The sequence below is a fragment of the Bos taurus genome, chromosome 17 (assembly GCF_002263795.3).
Source record: "Bos taurus isolate L1 Dominette 01449 registration number 42190680 breed Hereford chromosome 17, ARS-UCD2.0, whole genome shotgun sequence".
Lineage (NCBI taxonomy): Eukaryota > Metazoa > Chordata > Mammalia > Artiodactyla > Bovidae > Bos > Bos taurus.
In genome coordinates this window covers 67463135-67482136 of record NC_037344.1, presented here as the reverse complement: position 1 = coordinate 67482136, position 19002 = coordinate 67463135, and the positions used below count along the sequence as shown (strand labels likewise).

Here is a 19002-nt window from a genome sequence, read left to right as displayed (position 1 = left end):
GGACACGTTCTTGGAGCACGGCTGTGGAGAGCAACATCTGGTTTGGAACAGCCTGCACAAAGCCCCCTCCTCCTCCTGAGAGCACAGCTGTCCTCACGGCTCACCCCCTCCTCGCCCCCCTCCACCGCCCCCCCCAACCTCAGGCGTCTCCAGCTTGCCCCTCCCACTCCCATCCCAGCCCTTCTGCACTGTGAGGCATGGGGTGGTGAATTACAGTGGCTTGATGACAAGAGCAGAGGCTTTTCGTTTGTTTTAATCAAAATCAGGACTTGATTGCATTAATAGCTGATCTTTTTTCACAACTTTCAGACTAGGAGTCTATTACCCTTGTCTTTTAGATCCCCTTGTCTGTCAAAAATTGATTACACAAACTGTAATTTACCAAGTATGATCCAACTGATCCCTTTTCAGGTCTGGAAATGGAGACTCTGAAAACAGCTTTCCCATGGCATAGCAAGATGTGAGCAGCAGTGGTCTTTAGTCAGGGAAGGGCTGGCCCGTAGTTTCTGGAAGATGGATAATGTTCTCTTTACCCCTTTGCAGCTCTACCGGGCATCAGCCTTGTTTGAGACGATCCGACACGAGGCGCAGCTGAGCACAGACTACAAGCTCTCCCTCTTCGACCTGCAGACGTCCTCCTACCAGGCCTTGCAGCGAGTGCTCGTCAGCCTCGGTGAGAGCGAGCAGTGGGGTTTCCACCCCGAGCGTGCACCCTGTGTCTGAGTCGCTTAGTGAGCACCGTGATGAAATACAATTTGTTGTCACGGCAGAACTGAAGCCACAACCACAACCTAGCCTTTGAAGATTCGTTCATACATCCAACAAATGGAGTGCCACGTGCCGGTCAAGAGGGCCCAGCTCCTGACCTCTGGAAGCTCTAGTTCATCAGCAGATGGAAGTTGGGGGTCCAGGAGGCTGTGATTTGGTTGTGGAGACAGAGGCTTGGCAGGCAGACCCAGGAGCCAGAGGGGTGTCCTAGAGACAGGGTGCCTGAAGCAGGTGCTCCCACCAGGTTCCCTCTGCCCATCGGCACGTGGGGGCAGGCGCCTGAGAAGGCACTGGCCTCTTCCCTGGTTCCCTGCCACACCTCCTTTAATGCTGCTGTCCAGTAAATATGTGTGCTGCCTGCCCCGTGGCTGTGGCACTGTCAGTGACAACTCTCCCAGGCTGGTGTGCCACGCTGAATTGGGGCAGCACCCCCTCCCCTTACCTGGCTTAACTGTGGCAGCCACCTGATTCCAGCTCTGCTTCTCCTCAGGCCTGCCTATCTCTGCAGACCATTTTCCACAGCCCAGAAGTTGGGTTAAGTAGGTGTCCATTGGAATTAACAATGTCTTTCAAGTTGGTTGTTAAGGCCTCACCAATAACCTGTCCTTTGCTTTATATATATATATGAATACTCAAACTTCCCCTTAAAAAAATGTGTCTATTAACTGTGCTCATTGCCTGGGATTACAGTTTATTATCTGTTATAATCACAGTGTTCAGTCTGTCTAGCACTTTGGGGCCAATTTTCCAGTGTGTACAGAAATTGTCCCTGCTGTTCCAGTTAATAACTTAATAGAGTAAGAGGAGACATTTGCATACATACATGTAAATCCCCACTTATCTGCTGATGCACGGACTGCAGGAAGCGGGGCATCCTCGCAGTGCTCTTGGAGCTGTGGCGTCTGGTCTCCCCCCTCTGCCTGCTCTCTCTCTGGACCTTCGTTCTAGCAGCTCTTCCATTGTACATTCACGATTGCAAGTAAATCCTCTGCATTGTGTTTCTTCTAACAATCTTCACTTGAAAGGATGTTGCTGCATCTTTTATGCTCTCATTTTTGTGCATTAACTTTTACACTAGATTACAGATTAGTTTCTTAGACAAAGTGGGTTTAGAGGTTGGATCAAAAGACTGAGGAAAAATTGGAGAGAGAAGCGATTTCAAAGAATTAGAGACCTCAGAGGTTTGAACCCTTTGCCCGTGGGAACTAGAAGAGACAAGAAGCAAGTGTATGGGACCCAGGAATGGAATAAGGTATAAACTCCCAGCAATTATAATGTCACTTATATATACACTGTGCTTTGAATGCTGCCTACCAGGCATCTCCACGTGTAGGGCCTCATTTAGTCGTTGAGATAGGCAGGACAGCTGTCAGGAGCCCTTGTTTCAAGTGACGGAGGAAAAGGCACTCCAGCAGATAGACCAGCATGTGTAAGGACACAGAGGTATAATTTGGTGGGAAATGTGGAAACGGGGCTGGTCAATGTGATGTACGGAGGAGCTGCATCGAGGAGAAATAGAAAGATGGTCAGAAGCCATGTCCCAGAGGGATCAACTGTCACGACCAAATCAGAACCAGGCTGAGCAGGAAAGTGAGAGGGTAACCAGAGAGCAGAACATCAGGTCCAGTGAGCCGAGAGGATGGGGTCAGAAGACAGGAGGCCTGGAGCAACTCGGGGTGAGGAGGGAGAGTGGCAAGGCTGAGGATGGATGCTGTAAGCAGCTCTCCTGAGCTAGCTGTCAGACAGGGACGCCCAGCAGCTTTCAGGAGTGCGGGATCTGAACCTGGGCCTTTGAGAAGAGTGGTCCCTGCATGCGGCCTCGGGGGCAGGGGTGCACTTGACAGTCTGACTGAGAGTCTGCTGCGTGTTGGTGTGCAGAGGCCGTGGGGCTTCCACCTGCCCGGGCTGTCTGGACCTGGTGGCCATCTCTGATAAGCACACTCCCTGTGGACTCCCAGCCTATCCCTTTGTCTCCTAGGCCATCATGATGAAGCTCTGGCTGTGGCAGAAAGAGGACGGACGAGGGCATTTGCAGATCTCCTGGTGGAACGGCAAACAGGACAGCAGGACTCTGACCCCTACTCCCCGGTCACTATCGATCAGATCTTAGAGATGGTTAACGGCCAGAGGGGACTTGTGCTTTACTACTCCCTGGCGGCGGGCTACCTGTACAGCTGGCTGCTTGCTCCTGGGGCAGGTAAGATCTCTTTCCTTGGGAACAGGGCAATTAAGACAGCAGACTGTGAAAGTCTAATGAACAGAGGTGGGAGAGATACGTTACCATAGATCAGATCCAGGAGCTAATGTTGGCTTTCAGCGAAACCTCAACCTCAGTGGGTAGCTGGTGGTGGGGCATTCAATTAATAAGACAGCCCAGCTCTTTCATTCCCCCAAGAAATCACAGCTCCTTGCTGGTGAATGTGGAAGCATTTATCAAGGAAGACTAAGAACAGGAGGATTAATGTCACCAGCAGCCCTGTTTTTAGGCAACTGTTGTTCATTAGCTAATAAAGCGATCAAAGTCCTAACAGGTTCTTTCTAGATATGATTTAATAATTGTGACCCTTTGTTGTGGTCCAGTTAAAGAGACTGAAATGGTGATGGCAACTCTATCACAGTATATCAATGAAGTCTCATGCTTGAAATTTCTGAGTTTAGCAAAACCCATTTTTAACCAGTTCATTTGTTAATCTGTTTCAGAAATAAAAATCCCCTTTGATTAAATCAGGATTAAATGTTCAGACTTTAACAGCTTCGCTAAGTACAGAACCACTAATTAGCTGTTAGGGCCATATTTTTTGCATAATAAAATGCTGATGGTTTTACCATGTTGGAGACACACCAGATCCAATTAGAGTTTATTGACTGGGGAAGTGGATCTTATAATTGGGAATCTTGAAGAATGAGCTTCTTGGATATCTGTAAGCCAATTTCAAAACGTTCAACTGCCAAGGCAAACTGACAAGCTTTTCTTGATTACCTCTCTGTCCCTTTAATTTAAAAAATGATTGCTGGATGACAGCTCTGAGGTGCTTCTTGGGTTCTGATTACATTCTGAAAATGCTTATACATTCCATGCCTCAAATTACTCTTTGTAATTTTCCCCTTAATTCCACGTTTCCATAGGCTTCCCATAAAGAACATTCTTGCCTCTGACCTTTATATGCTAGCGGTTTTGAGTTGTGATGTCTGTGGTGACTTGGTGAGTGTCAGACACAGTAGGCTAAATCTCTGTATCCCAGCCTGCGGAGGGCCCTGGTACTTACGACGATACAGCTGATGATGGAGGCATTGAGCACGTTCTTTCTCTCCATGGTGGTTATGTTTTGGGGACATGATTTGACAGGTGGCATATCCAAATCCCTGTAATAATGAGTCATGTATAATGAGGCTCCTATTGTTTCTCTTTCCGTTTCTCTTTGCTCTTAATTAGACTCTGAAGCTTTCATTGGGGCTTTAATCCAATCAGAGAGGACCAGCATTTTCTAGGGCCAACACACCTCATTACCATTTAAGAATATGTCCTGTGTTTATTGCCAGAACACCACTGCAGACTGCCTTCGGTTTCATACAGCCATCGTTTTTTGCTTCTTTAATCCATTAATGACCATTGACCAGTTGGTCTTATTTAAAGATGGTTTAAAATGTTTTTATCTGGCCTTAATTCTGCGTGTTTATTTTGCTTTGCTTTTGTGATACGAAAGGTCTATATTTGGCTAGTTACAGTTTTTGTCAGGAGTGCATCTTCTGGGGAGAATATACCTTTGGCATGCTCACGCACCATTCCTCAAAGGGAAGTTTCCCTGGTTGCTGCTTCTGAGACGCATCTGTTTTAAAATACGTGAACTGATGTGAACGAGTCATCAGCCCCGGCGCTTCTGAATATGTATCATCAAAAGCAAAAGCCCTGTCTTGAATTCCCTGTTTTCATGTACCAGCCCTGATAGTGAAAATTGTAAAAATGGTACTGATCAGAATTCTGAAAGACCTAGATTTTAGGATTTCTTCCCATGATTTGGAGGACAGCGTGCTCGTTGTCTTTGACCTCCTGGTCACATAGCTGTGACCTTGTTGCCCCCTGCCCTCCACCTTCCCGTCCCCTTACACCCCAGGCAGGTGTAACGTTGGCTGTGCCTGTCTCATTTCAGGAATTCTGAAGTTTCATGAGCACTACCTGGGAGACAGCACAGTGGGAAGCCCCAGTGACCCCCAGACGGGCGGCAGCGCGGCCCTTCCAACTGCCGCGAGCTCGGCCCTGGAGCAGCACGTTGCCAGCGTGCGGGAGGCCCTGGGCGTGGAGTCCTACTGCTCGAGGTAAGCAGTGCGGTGCTCCTGGGCCTGCCTTCAGATACGAGGGTTTTCGTTGGTTTTTTCTTTTATAAACATCCTACTTGAAGAAATCTTCTGAAATTCACACACTTGTGCTCAGTCTATTCACAGTTGATGCAGCAGAAGCAAATATGTGTCTCTGGAGTACAAACCCCTTAGCAGAATGTCTGTTCTTTTCAGTAATTTCCTTTCAGACAGGGAAGGGCCTCATCAGACATGCCCATTTTCTAAGATGGGTTTGTAGAATGTTTAAACATAAACATGACTTTGAATTTAACATATTAGCTAATTAAAATTGAGATGCTTTTTTGGTTATAAACAGATTCATAATGAGTTTGTACTACAACTGAACGCCTGTTTGAGAATTTATCACCAGTGACAGGATCTGTGTGTTGGGGGGCTGAGGTGAAGACGCTGAACTTCCAATATCAAGGATAGGGAAGAAAAGTGCTGTTTTTTTGCAAATATTGTAGAAGTTATATACTCATGGAAATGTTTAATCATAATTGACTGTTTTATATATAGAAATATATATATATATAATATACATTTTATATATAGATAGTAATTTCCAGAAGGACCCTGTTTCTCGGAAGATGGAAGGAAGAGAGTCCCTGAGAGCTGGGTCATAGCCAGATTTCCCAGACGTCTCAGTCCTCCGTCCTGTGATTAACAAATGTTGAGATCTGTGTCAGAGAATCTGCTGTGTGAGCTGGTGTCAGGTCCCAGGGACATCTGCTTTTCTCTTGAATGATTTCATTTATAATCATGAAAATCCTAAGATGTGGCAGTGATTTCTTTAGAAATAGGTGCTTAACTCAGACTCCCGAGTGTATGGTAGTCATTGCCAGCAGCTGGGTTGATCTTTGGGTGTTTATCAAGTCTGAGATGAGCTCTTAGAGAGAAAAATAACCACTGGAAAATAGATTGTCAAGGCCGGAAGGGGCCCTGGTGGTCATCAAGGCCAACTCATTATTTGACGGAAGCCGGCACAAAATGGGACTTGCTGACAGCAAGTTAGTGTCAGAGCTGGGATCAAAACGGTCTCAGTCTCAGCCACACTCCCAGGCCAGTACTGGTTCTGTTTTTAATTATCAAAATTAATATCATACTTGAGACAATAGCCGAAGCATGTAAGAATGTCATCTCTAGCTTCTGTGTGTGGGAAGCATGAGCAGGCATCAGCCATATGCGCACTCTGTTGCTCTGTTTCTCCCCTGGCTGGCAAGCATCTTGGAGCATTCCTGTCCTTAATGCTGGCATGTGGGGTGGTGACCACAGGGGCTTCGCAGAGTGGGAACCCCTCGAACTTGGATGTAAGGCTACTCCCTGAGATTCAACTATAAATGACCATAAAATAGATTAGGCCAGGGTACACAGAGCTGCTTTAGCAGACAGAAAGGTGCTTAGACCAGTCTGATTAACCTGTAACCCAGTCAAAGGTATTGCATATCCAAAGCAAGCGTGACAGGGGGAAGGGTTGGTCAGCAGTAGAAACACAGAAAAGGGACCATGAGTAGGGCAGACTTCAGCCATGCCCATTTCTGATCTTGTGCAAAGGGAGAGAGAATCTGGCAAAAGGACTCCAGGTCCCGTCGGAAGGCTGTTCTCGTCGTAGTGTACAGGCAGTCATTATGCACTCCTTCTCCCCGCCCTTCCACACTTATTTGAGTGCCTACTACGTGCTGCATCCACTGGAGATTGGGCAGAGTGGTCAAGGTGGCAGGCATAGCTCCTGCTCTGAGGGGAAATGAAAAAAAAATAATAGAGCAGATATGGTCTTTTAATGAAAATTGCTGTAAGCACTTAAAATTGTAGGGGGTAGTGAAAATGTGTAAGCAGTGGGGAAACCCACACTGGGAGTTGCGGGGGGGTCTTGAGGAAGGTGTGTTTGATCTGAGTGCGGAAGGATGACGAGAAATAAACTAGATGAAGGCCACTGCAGGCAGGATGCACAGGGTCTGCAGTGACCCTCAGTGGAGAGACCTCTCAGGTGATCCTGCCCCCCTGATGCTTTTTGTCAGACTTTCTGATTATCATTTGGTGTCTCATGACATCTACTTGCAGATATAACATGTACCTAACAAACTGGCATTCTGATTTGTACAACTCTATGACCTTGGTTGGTGGAAGTGAGCTCCATGAGGCCAAAGATTCTTTGAGTACATTTATAACATGAGGTTTTCAAGCTTGTAGGGCCACACTCCAGAGCTTGAACTGAGATGAGATCCTGAGGGGACCCACGTGTGCAGCACCTGCTGTCTGAACCCCTGTGCATGCAGAGGTGGTTTCTGTGTGCCCCGCCCTTGCCGCAGCCAGGACATCGAAGTCCATACCAGCCACTGAGAGGACTCAGCCTGTGCGAACGTACAGCCTTCTCTTATCTCAGTTTTCCTGGACCTAGGTTGAAATTCATCCTGAGAAGGAGAGGGTTACCCTTTGACTTACCAGCACCCCCTTGTTGGACACCATAGTTTAAGTCCAAACGCTTGTGCCTGAGCAGTTCTTTTACAAGATACTGGAGGGTGACTAAGTTTGCTTCCTGGTGCCTTTTGATTTAGAAAAATGACTTTGAGGTTATAGTTCAGCCCTTCATCAATGGCAGGGAGAGAGGAAAGCACTGTAACTTGCTTCTGTTTCCTGCATTAACCTTTTCCTCTCCGCCTGGGACAGAAAGTTCACAAATCAGGGTGCCTCCTCAGGGGTTTCCAGGATGTTGGCTGGCTTGATGCTCAGCATCAAGCTGGGGGGCTTCCCTCAGTATCTTCAATCCCAGTTTGAACACCCAGAAGTGAGGGTCTTTCCTGTTGCTTTGAACTAGTCTTATTAGAAATTCATTCATCTTTTGGGACCTTAAACTCAGGTTCTTAATTATGATATTAAAATTGAATACTTTGTTGGCATGGTTTGAATTTACTAAAATGGAGTTTTTGTGAGACTGGTTTCTGTCTCAGAGTTTCAAGAAAGCATTTTAAGTGACAGATAAATTATTTCTCATCTATAAAATGAGTAAATATTTTTAAACTGTGGGTACAGTAGACAGTCTCATACCCTAGGAGTATAAATTGGTTTAGCTGTTCTAAAAATATTGTATTGGCCAAAAAGTTTGTCCTTCTGCTTTTCCTGTAGGTAGTCTAATCTCCCTTTAGAGCCCTGTTTAAAGCTTGTACTGTTTCCATCAGGAACATCCAGTCCCTGTAAGTCTAACTCAGGTCTCTGCTATTCTCCATGGTCGCTAACAATCGCACTTACTTCATTCTTCCTTGTTCCGTAGTCACCTGGGTTGTGTCTTCCCAAGGAGATGGCGATGCCATGGAGAGCAGGTGCAGTGTTCTCTCTGAATTCTCACTGTCTAACACAGTGCCTGGCCCAGACTGGGAGGTCAGTGAATTTGAAATTCAGTCACCAGAAGGTGCACTGTGAGCACTCTCTGCTCATGCTGGGCTGGCTCACCAATTCCCTTTTTCCAGTGGATATAAAGTGCACAGTGTGCCCCTAGAAACTGAGTCTCCGCACCTGGGGGAGCACCTTCATTCAGTCACCCAGTCTGGTAATGATATCCTTGTTGTTCTGCAGACCATTTTTGTTCTCCTTAATAGCATTTTGCTGCTGAAAGGAAGTACATTGCTACAAAGGAGTTTCTGAAAATGGATTTAAAATAAAAAACCTGCTTTTATTAAGTGTTTAATAAGAACTTCCAGTCTCTTCCTCCCAGATCAAAAGAGGCGTAGATTGAAACCACTGTACAGAACATGAACCTCCCATAAGGGAGATGTTATGAATTTCAAAGCACATCTTCAGCTTTTAATTCTGATCTTTAGCTAGAGCCTTGCTGCTTCCTGGGCACCTGGGACAGTGCAGTGGCACTTTGGGGATGCTAAGCTGACAGGTTAGAATACTAGCAGGGCCATGTTCAGTGGTAGATCTGATCTGGTCTTACCCAGGGTCTTTAAATAAATTGCAGTTGTAGACTGCCCTTGTAATAGGGTAAATATTCCTTCATTAAATGAATATGAAATCTTGATATACTATAGCTGCTACTATTTTTTTCTTTTGGTGCTTTTCTATATTTCTGAATTTTCTATAGTGAAAGTTATTTTTATAATCAAATGTATTTTCTTATTTCAAAACACTGATTAATTTAGAGTGCACCAGTTCGTAAATGCTGATACCTCTAGTTGATTCTAGCCTGATAACAAGGGACAAATGTTAACAAGACTGGCAATCTGAAGTGCTGGAGGAGATGTGGGTCCACAGGATATCTTATATGTGGCTTGGGGAAGTAGATTGGCATGACCACATCAGAAGGTGGTTTATCATCACCTTCTGAGCCAAGTCGTTGCTTACCTTTTGACCCAGGCACATAATATAATATATGTGTATATCCGAGAGAGGATCTTATACATGAGCAGGAATCTTCAGAGTCACACTGCAAACAATAGCAAAATTCTGGAAATACAGGCCATCGGTGAGAGAATGGATGAGTAAATAGTGCTGCAGTTAGTCCCCAAATGGAATATTGGGCAGCAAACAAAAGAGATGAGTCATAGTGAACCTCTTATTAAATAAGTTAAGTAAATTGGAGAAATATTACGTGAAAAAGTAGGTCCCAAAAATACTACCTATAGCGTGACATCTTTATTGATAGAGTTAAACAACTGAAATCAAAATATGCTTTTAGGAATATAGCGGTCAGTTCAGCCGCCCAGTCATGTCTGGCTCTTTGTGACCGCATGGACTGCAGCACGCCAGGCTTCCCTGTCCATCACCAACTCCCAGAGCTTGCTCAAACTCGGTGATGCCATGCAACCGTCTCATCCTCTGTCGTCCCCTTCTCCTCATGCCTTCAATCTTTCCGAGCATCAGGGTCTTTTCCAGTGAGTCAGTTCTTCATATCAGGTGGCCAAAGTATTGGAGTTTCAGATTTAGCATCAGTCCTTCCAATGAATATTCAGGACTGATTTCCTATAGGATAGACTGGTTGGATCTCCTTGCAGTCCAAGGGACTCTCAAGAGTCTTCTCCAACACCACAGTTCAAAAGCATCACTTCTTCGTTGCTCAACCTTCTTATGGTCCAGCTCTCACATCCATGCATGACTACCGGAAAAACAGCCATAGCTTTGACTAGATGGACCTTTGTCAGCAAAGTAATCTCTCTGCTTTTTAATACACTATCTAGGTTTGTCATAGCTTTTCTTCCAAGGAGCAAGCATCTTTTAATTTCGTGGCTTCAGTCACCATCTGCAGTGATTTTGGAGCCCAAGAAAATAAAGTCTGTCACTGTTTCCATTATTCCCCATCTATTTGCCATGAAGTGATGGGACCAGATGCCGTGATCTTCGTTTTCTGAATGTTTAGTTTTTTCACTCTCCTCTTTCATTCTCGTTAAGAGGCTCTTTAGTTCCTCTTCACTTTCTGCCATAGGTGTGGTATTATCTGCATATCTGAGGTTATTGATATTTTTCCCTACAGTCTTGAGTCCAGCTTGTGCCTCATCCAGCCTGGCATTTCACTGATGTACTCTGCATATAAGTTAAATAAGCAGGGTAACAATATACAGCCTTGACCTACTCCTTTCCCAGTTTGGAACCAGTCCATTGTTTCATGTCTGGTTCTAACTGTTGCTTCTTGACCTGCATACAGATTTTTCAGGAGGCAGGTAAGGTGGTCTGGTATTCTCATCTCTTGAAGAATTCTCCACAGTTTGTTGTGATCCACACAAAGGCTTTAGTGTAGTCATTGAAGCAGAAGTAGATTTTTTCTGGAATTCTCGTGCTTTTCCTATGGTCCAGTGGAATATAGCTAGAGGCAGTAAAACTTGTGTGGAATGGACAGGCAGGGAGTGATGGCCATGGGCTTGGGGGTGGGACTTGCCTCAGACTGGGGAGGGGGTGGGCTCTTTGGGAGGTAGCAAATGATTAGCTGTAAATTGCTCTCTAGCTGTTTGGGCTGGTGGGTTTATGAGTACTTATGACTTTATTAAAAATTAGTGAATAAATATGTGAAAACAGGCTGCTCATGGATCAACAATGAACCAAAGATTATGATTAATTCAGTCCCAAAGAGATTCCCACCCCCCATCTCTGCTAAAAGAGGGGGAAAAAACCCAGAGCTTTTTAAACAAGCGAATTGCAAAAGCAAGATTGCAACTAGGACATATTTAATTGATGAAAACAGATACTTGATAGACTGATTTAAACTACTTCTTTCTGTCCTTTTAAGCAAGTAAGCAGTGGTCATTGCTTCATTGTTGGCTTATTTTAAATTACAGTGAGCCTTTGAAAGTTTGGGGCTTCTCTTGTGGCTCACATGGTAAAGAGTCTGCCTGCAATGTGGGAGACCTGGTTCGATCCCTGAGTTGGGAAGATGCCCTGGAGAAGAGAAAGGCTACCCACTCCAGAGTTCTGGCCAGGAGAATTCCATGGACTCTATAGCCTCTTAATGAAAGTGAAAGAGGAGAGTGAAAAAGTTGGCTTAAAGCTCAACATTCAGAAAACTAAGATCTTGGCATCCGGTACCATCACTTCATGGCAAATAGATGTGGAAACAGTGGAAACAGTGGCTGACTTTATTTTTGGGGGGTCCAAAATCACTGCAGATGGTGATTACAGCCATGAAATTAAAAGACGCTTACCCCTTGGAAGGAAAGTTATGACTAACCTAGACAGCATATTAAAAAACAGAGACATTACTTTGTTAACAAAGGTCCGTCTAGTCAAGGCTATGGTTTTTCCAGTGGTCATGTATGAATGTGAGAGGTGGACTATAAAGAAAGCTGAGTGCAGAATAATTGATGCTTTTGAACTGTGGTGTTGTAAGACTCTTGAGAGTCCCTTGGACTGCAAGGAGATCCAGCCAGTCCATCCTAAAGGGGATCAGTCCTGGGTGTTCATTGGAAGGACTGATGTTGAAGCTGAAACTCCAGTACTTTGGCCATCTGATGTGAAGAGCTGACTCATTTGAAAAGACCCTGATGCTGGGAAAGATTGAGGGCAGGAGGAGAAGGGGACGACAGAGGATGAGATGGTTGGATGGCATCACCGACTCAATGCACATGAGTTTGGGTAAGCTCCAGGAGTTGGTGGTGGACAGGGAGGCCTGGTATGCTATGGTTCATGAGGTCGAAAAGAGTTGGACACGACTGAGCAACTGAACTGAACTGATAGTCCATGGGGTTGCAAAGAGTCGGACACGACTGAGTGACTTTCAGTTTGAAAGTTTAAGGCTATCTTCATGATATTTTCTAATTCTGGCAAATTGCTAATCAAGGCTGACCTCTCAATTAATCCAGACTAGTAAGATTTTATTTTGCAAATCAAATATTTTTTCTTATCCCAAATTTTGTCCCAGAATTCTATGAAGTAAAAGTGGATATAATATTTGGGGACATTTATTTTATCCCTTTAAGAGTTTCCAACTTCATTCTAAATTAGGGCAGTGCCATTTTGAAAATATTTTATGAGCATGTAGCCCAGTTTGTGCCAAAGCTGATCCTTTGGAGCTTGGAAATGCATGCATGAATAATAGCCGGAATTCTTGGGCTTACAGTAGCTGCCAGTGTGGAGCATGCAACAAATGTGTGAATTATTAATCCACCATATGTGAAACACTATGGAAAAGGTCTAAACCAGAAAAAGACCACGCCTCAGTTTGCCCCCCAGGGGTCAAGGCAGTGGTTCAGGAGGTTTCCTCAGGGGTGACATTTGAGCTAGGCCTGAAGCAGCTCGGAGAAGGCAATGCAGCCCACTCCAGCACTCTTACCTGGAGAATCCCATGGACGGAGGAGCCTGGTAGGCTATGGTCCATGGGGTTGCAAAGAGTCAGACACGACTGAGCGACTTCACTTTCACTTTTCACTTTCATGCATTGGAGAAGGAAACGGCAACTCACTCCAGTATTCTTGACTGGAGAATCCCAGGGACAGAGGAGTCTGTTGGGCTGCCATCTATGGGGTTGCACAGAGTCTCGACTTAGCAGCAGCAGCAGCAGCTGAAGCATGAGGCAGAGAGGTCATTCTTAGCAGAGGAAGTCCCTCACCTGCAGAAGAAGTCCCTCACCCGTGGGGCCTGGAGCAATGGAAGGGCCCAGGCCTTCACCTGGTGAGTGGTCACTGCAAGAGGAAGACCCCTGTCCTGTGTTGCAGGAAATGTCGTCCCTACGTCCCAGTGCTTGGCTGCTGCCTTCAGAGGCTTGCCTCTTTCCTGTAAGATCTGAAGTCAAGCTCCCTTTCTGATAGGGTGGGCTTGCCTAGCTGAATCTCTTATGTCCTGTCTTCTTGTGACAAGGCTCATTCCAAAGGGCGGGCTTTATCTCTGAGGTGACTCACACAGGCTCAGCTACATCTGAGGAGAAAAAATAAAATAAAAACAACATGATGCCAGGTTAGGGATTAGAGCACTTGAAGAGACACAGCTGCAGAAATGAGTGGAACATGCTGTAGATTCTGGTCTTATGCCCCGGATTCCTAAAGTTGGATTCCTTCCAGAAGGCTGAATACAAAATGAGTACAGAAGGCCCTGGTAAGCTGCTTAGTGTAAGTCAGCAGCTTAGCAAGAAGGATAAGTGTAGTTGGTCTTTTTGTATGACCTTTGAAATAGCCTAAATTGAATCTCCTCTTGTATTTCTCATGCAATTTTCTGAAAGCAGAATTCTTGAAATTGCTCAATATGGGTTTTCCCATTATTCATAGGAAGAATAATCTGGTGAATAGTAGAATCAGCCTAAGGACAAAAAAGCAACAGCAGTGATGCAAGGCACACCATTTGTGCCAGTCAATGTGCCAGTGTGGGGTCCCCGGGCCTGGAGCTGTGAAAGGCCCGGACTTCCCTGGACCAGGGGCCAACATGTCTGTACCAGGGCCACAGGGCAAGGGCGACTCTGGTGGGTGTCCTGGGGCCTGGGCAGGGGCAGTGCTGAACACCAGACACTTCTTTTATGTCTCATCCCAGATCCTTTGTTCATGGTCCCAAAGCTTGGAGTGGCATTTCTGTTAGAACACGGGCTGGAGGAGAGGGGTGAGGCAAATCCACCGACCAGTGCAGTCAGTGCGTCCCTCTCAGGCCCACATCAGCCTTGGCTGGCTGTTGCCATAACCAACTTTGTAAAAATTCTTTGAACTAATCAAATCTCAATATCTCTGACTTTGTATATCCTGCCCTTTGCCCCAGTAAAATTCCCTGGTCTCTTCTTTCTGATTGATTCTGTGCAGCTTTATCTAACAATCAATATTTAAGACATTTAATATATAACTCTTGACTTATCTTGCTTTGGGAAAATAACCTCAGTGTAGCCACCAAATTCCTCTTTGGAATGGCTAAAATAGGTATTGTTTTCATCTCATTTGTACTTTTACGGTTTGAGCTCAGTGGTAAGGAGGCCCTGAAGAGGACGGCGCTGTCCTTAGAGGAGCGCACTTGACTGTCAGACCACAGCTCACACTGTGCTGGTGGGGTTTTCCTCTGGTAATGCATGGAGCACCTCAACATTTCAGAGACGTGTACCACAGACATGTTCCTTGCCCTGGGTCTGCAGGTCCACCGGGGTGGTTCTGCTTTAGGCAGCCTATCGGGCTTAGGTCTCTGTGTCTCATTTTTTCTGTGACCAAACAGCATTCTTCTCAGAGCAGAAGCCAGGATCACAGGAGTCCAAGCAAAACCATCAGGCTCACCGCTTGCTCACATCCCATTGGCTAAAGCAAGACATGTATGCCGTGGGACACGGACAGGACAGGAGTCGCTCCTGCGTGATCATGTGCTGAACAGGAGCTCAGACTCCCACCCTCAGTGGCCCTGCAGACAGTCAGAGACGTGATGATCTCTGTTCAGGCTTCCTGCTTCTTTTCCCTTTAGTATCTGACGTGGACCACTTTCTGCTTCTCTCTCTCCCCCTCAACGCAGCACATACCCTGGTGTGAGCCAAGCTCTGCAAGCCCTCCTCCGTCTTCTCTGACGGCTTCTCATCTTCCTCTTGCTCCAGAACTACGGGCGTTTCCCCATGCTCACATCTGGTTATTGGACTTTCCCTTGGAAAGGTTGTCTTCCTCAGGGACACAGATGTGCATGCTTGCCCAGTGTCTCACTTGATTTCTAGGCTTGACCTTACCCCTGTATACAAGCAGGTCCCATGGAAATGTCCTCAGGCTTCCCACATCCAAAGTCAAACCCCTTCTCAGGTGGTACCCAATCAGGTTCACCTGTATTTCCAGCTTTCCCACCCTGAGCCGGCTCTTACAAGAATACGTCCGCGTGACCAGCCTGGCCTCCCTGGCTCCTGCCTCCTCCTCCTGCTTCAGTTCCCTTGGCCCTCAGCTGTCTGAGGAGTTTCCCCAAAGCTCCACTGTCATCTGACGGCTCCCACACACATCATAACGCACAGAGAATGCTGGTGGCCAAGGAGCACCTGGAGTGACTGGGTCAGCAGGCCCCGTTGTTCCATATGGCTTGTCTCACTCCAGTGCCTGGAGTCAACCCTCTGTTCCAACAGGGGTCAGATTCCCCCACCCCCTGCCACCCCCCCCCACCTCCACATCGTGCACATTCTCCTGGGTTTGCATTTACTTTCTTCTTCTGCCAGCGTGGGATCCCCTGGAGTCCTAACCCCTGGCGCATTGCTTTTCCTGGAAGTCTTAAGCACACATTGAAGGCAGGATTTGCTTACACAGGTGGCTAGAAGTCAGAGTGGGGCACGGGGTATTAAGAAGAGAGGACAAAGTAGGGGATACCTGCTGGGAGCTGACCACCCATGCTTCCCCCCTTCTTTACCTACCAACCAGGATTTAGAAAAGTCTGGGCATGTGGTACATAGAAGTCTCATGTATACTCATTGGGTAGCTAAAATCAAATAGGACAGACTGGCTCAGTCCCAATAGTATTGTCCCTGAATGGCTGGACAGTGACCAGGTCTAGTGATTGTGTCTTATCTTTACAGTCCCAGCTCTTATCAGTGCCTGGTACTTAAGAGGCCCTCAGTGAGTGTTCAGTGGATGAGTGGATGAGGAAAGGAGGGAAAGAACTGCTGGGGGCTAGGAGGACTCCTTCCCTGGACCATGAGGTCAGTATGGCATCATTGATGTGGCAAAGCATGACACAGGTGGGAACACGTTTCATAGTTATTTCCCATATTGCTCTAGTCTTTTCTTCCCACTTCCACCCTCATAAAGTACCATGAAAGCACAATTTTCAACACTCAAAGAGGTGGACTTAGATCAGATAGTTAGTGCAGACCTTGAACTTACATCCACATTACAAAACTTGGCCCCTAGGCCAGCACATGAAATTCTTCTGAGTCTTAGTAACACATTAAACTTGTTAAGGCTTCAAAAGTAACGAGATGCTTTTTCCTGGCTTTTGGTGGACTTATGCTAATACAGTGAGGAGTCGCTGCTAATAAGCAAGGAGGAGCAGAATGATTTAAGGATCTATCACCTCCAAAAACACACTGTCCCATGGAGACAAAGTTATCATTGTAAATTGTCTTTTCCTTTATTCCTGTGCGAGCTGCTCATCCCCTGTTAATTAGAGACATCAAGAAACAACACTTTGTTCTGGCATCCCTTCTAAAAGCATCTTGCTTTTAGGAGGGATGGCGTCCCTTCCCATCTCTGGAGTCAGCCCATAGCTGTCCTGCCCTCGTCCCCTCCCTGCCTCCACTCCAGGGCCTCCTGTGAGCCTGCCGCTGATACTGGCTCCAGTGCTTTTTCTGTGTCCTCACCTCCAGCCTCGCAGGTGGATCAAGCAACAGTGGATGCTTCCACCTAAAACTGGAGGTTGGATGGACACGTGTCCATGAGACACGGCTCAGATAGAGCCGTGCGGTGGGGATAACTTGCAGATCTGACTGTAAGTTAATATATACATGTACTGGTTTAGACCAATGGGGCTGACAGTGCATGTGTCACGTATTGATTATCACCTCAAGATTGGAGACGGTCTCTCTTGAAAAGATTAAATGGAAAGACAGAGTGATACACAACATTGATTTCCTTTCCTTAGACCAGTCACTCCAGACTTGTGTGCCACATCCCTGCAGAGAACAAAGACATCTCTTTGGGGGTTTCCAAAAAGCTATTTGTTAGGTCTGAGTTGTTTTAGTGTTGGGTTTTCAGTGTTTCCTTCTATCTCAGCACCTTGTATGTTTCATTTTGGGGTGTTCTAATCACAGTATTATTTATCGTATGGAGTTCATTTTGTAGTGTCTGTCTCACTGGACTAGAAGTCCATCGAGTGTGAGGATTGGGTCTGCGTGGTTTGCCATCAGTACAGTACCTGGAACATGGTTGACTCTCAGAAAATAGTAATTGAATGACTAAATGAAGTGGGCCTACCTTTCTTTCCCCCATGCAAACATTGTCAATTCATAGTTACTGTAATGGGCTTCCCTTGTAGCTCAGCAGGTAAAGAATCCCTCTGCAATGCGGGAGAACTGGATTTGATCCCTGGGTTGGGAAGATCCCCTGGAGAAGGGAAAAGCTACCCACTCCAGTTATGTTAAGTTATGTTATTGCTGAAGCTAGGAAAGTTTCCCTTCAATGTTAGAGTTGATCTGGCTACATACAAGGGAAAAAATTTCCAAAGAAGGACACAGATTGAGCAAACTGAATTAATACCAGAGTGAAATGGGGGTGTTGGGCGGAAGATGGGAGGGAGTGTGTATGTTTACAAACTTTCTTTCAATTAAGTGTAAGCTAATGTGGTGTTGGAGAAGACTCTTGAGAGTCCCTTGGACTTCAAGGAGATCCAACCAGTCCATCCTAAAGGAGATGAGTCCTGGGTGTTCATTGGAAGGACTGATGCTGAAGCTGAAACTCCAATACTTTGGCCACCTCATGCGAAGAGTTGACTTATTGGAAAAGACCCTGATGTTGGGAGGGATTGGGGGCAGGAGGAGAAGGGGACAACAGAGGATGAGATGGTTGGGTGGCATCACCGACTGATGGACATGAGTTTGGGTAGGCTCCAGGAGTTGGGATGGACAGGGAGGCCTGGCGTGCTATAATTCATGGGGTTGCAAAGAGTCGGACACGACTGAGCGACTGAACTGAACTGAATGTGTTAGTTTTTGTTTGTTTGTTTGTTTGTTTTAATCTGCTTCCTCCTACTTTATTTCAGTGTTGACTTTTAAGTTCTGGAGAGAAAACTCACCAGAGTTTGTAGTGAATGCGGATTATGGTATTTTTGAATGATGGAAATGGCTAGGTTTAGAAGGATAGAGAATTAGAGATGGGAGAAAGTTACAAAGAGGAAAAAAGCTATTGTCTAACTTATCTTTGAAAATGAGTCAAGTAGGCAAGAGAATCCAGGTTCTGTAAAATACAAGGCATTTCAGTTTCTCATGGCAGGTAGGATTTTTTAGTGTATGTGTACAGCTTTGATTTCATCTTACACTACTAAATAGTATTAACAAACCAAGATATGTAAAATGCCTTCCTGGGGGCTCTGTTTAACACTCATATTTTAACTCTGACTCCCTATTAGAACCTCTCAACTTGCTTCTTTCAGGGAAGAAGAGAGAAATGGCCTTCACGACCCTTTCCTTGTGCCAGACACAGGCGTCCATACTCGCTCACTGTGATGTCCTCTGAGGTGGTGATTGTGGTTCCATTTTACATAGCAGGAAGCCCAGAGAAACTCAGAGTTACTCAAGCAATTGTCAGGGGTTCACAGCTAGTTAAATGGTAGAACTGGATGTGGGCTTTAGAAAGGGTTTCTCAAAAGCAAAGAGTGCTATGCCTTCTGGGGCTCTAGAATTGCATTTTCAAATGATTTTGTTTGAGGATGAGAAAAAGACAGAAAATTACTCATTCAGTGCCTTTCCAGACTTTTGCTGTCCCTTTGGAGAATTTAGTACAGTTGTCTCCTCCCCTTCTGGCAACTTCCATTGAATCTCCAAGTACTGGGTATTCTCCA

At 45.8% G+C, this 19002-nt stretch overlaps 1 protein-coding gene across 6 annotated transcripts in view; it reads left to right on the top strand.

Annotated features, from left to right (window-relative positions):
- TTC28 (tetratricopeptide repeat domain 28) overlaps positions 1–19002 on the top strand; it is a 579079-nt gene that overhangs the window by 490890 nt on the left and 69187 nt on the right. For all 6 annotated transcript variants that reach the window (XM_024977806.2, XM_024977805.2, XM_024977808.2 and 3 more), the window contains 3 exons: positions 544–673; positions 2747–2965; positions 4917–5082. In XM_024977806.2, the coding sequence (XP_024833574.1) occupies positions 544–673; positions 2747–2965; positions 4917–5082 (515 nt within the window). The remainder of the gene's footprint in view (positions 1–543; positions 674–2746; positions 2966–4916; positions 5083–19002) is intronic.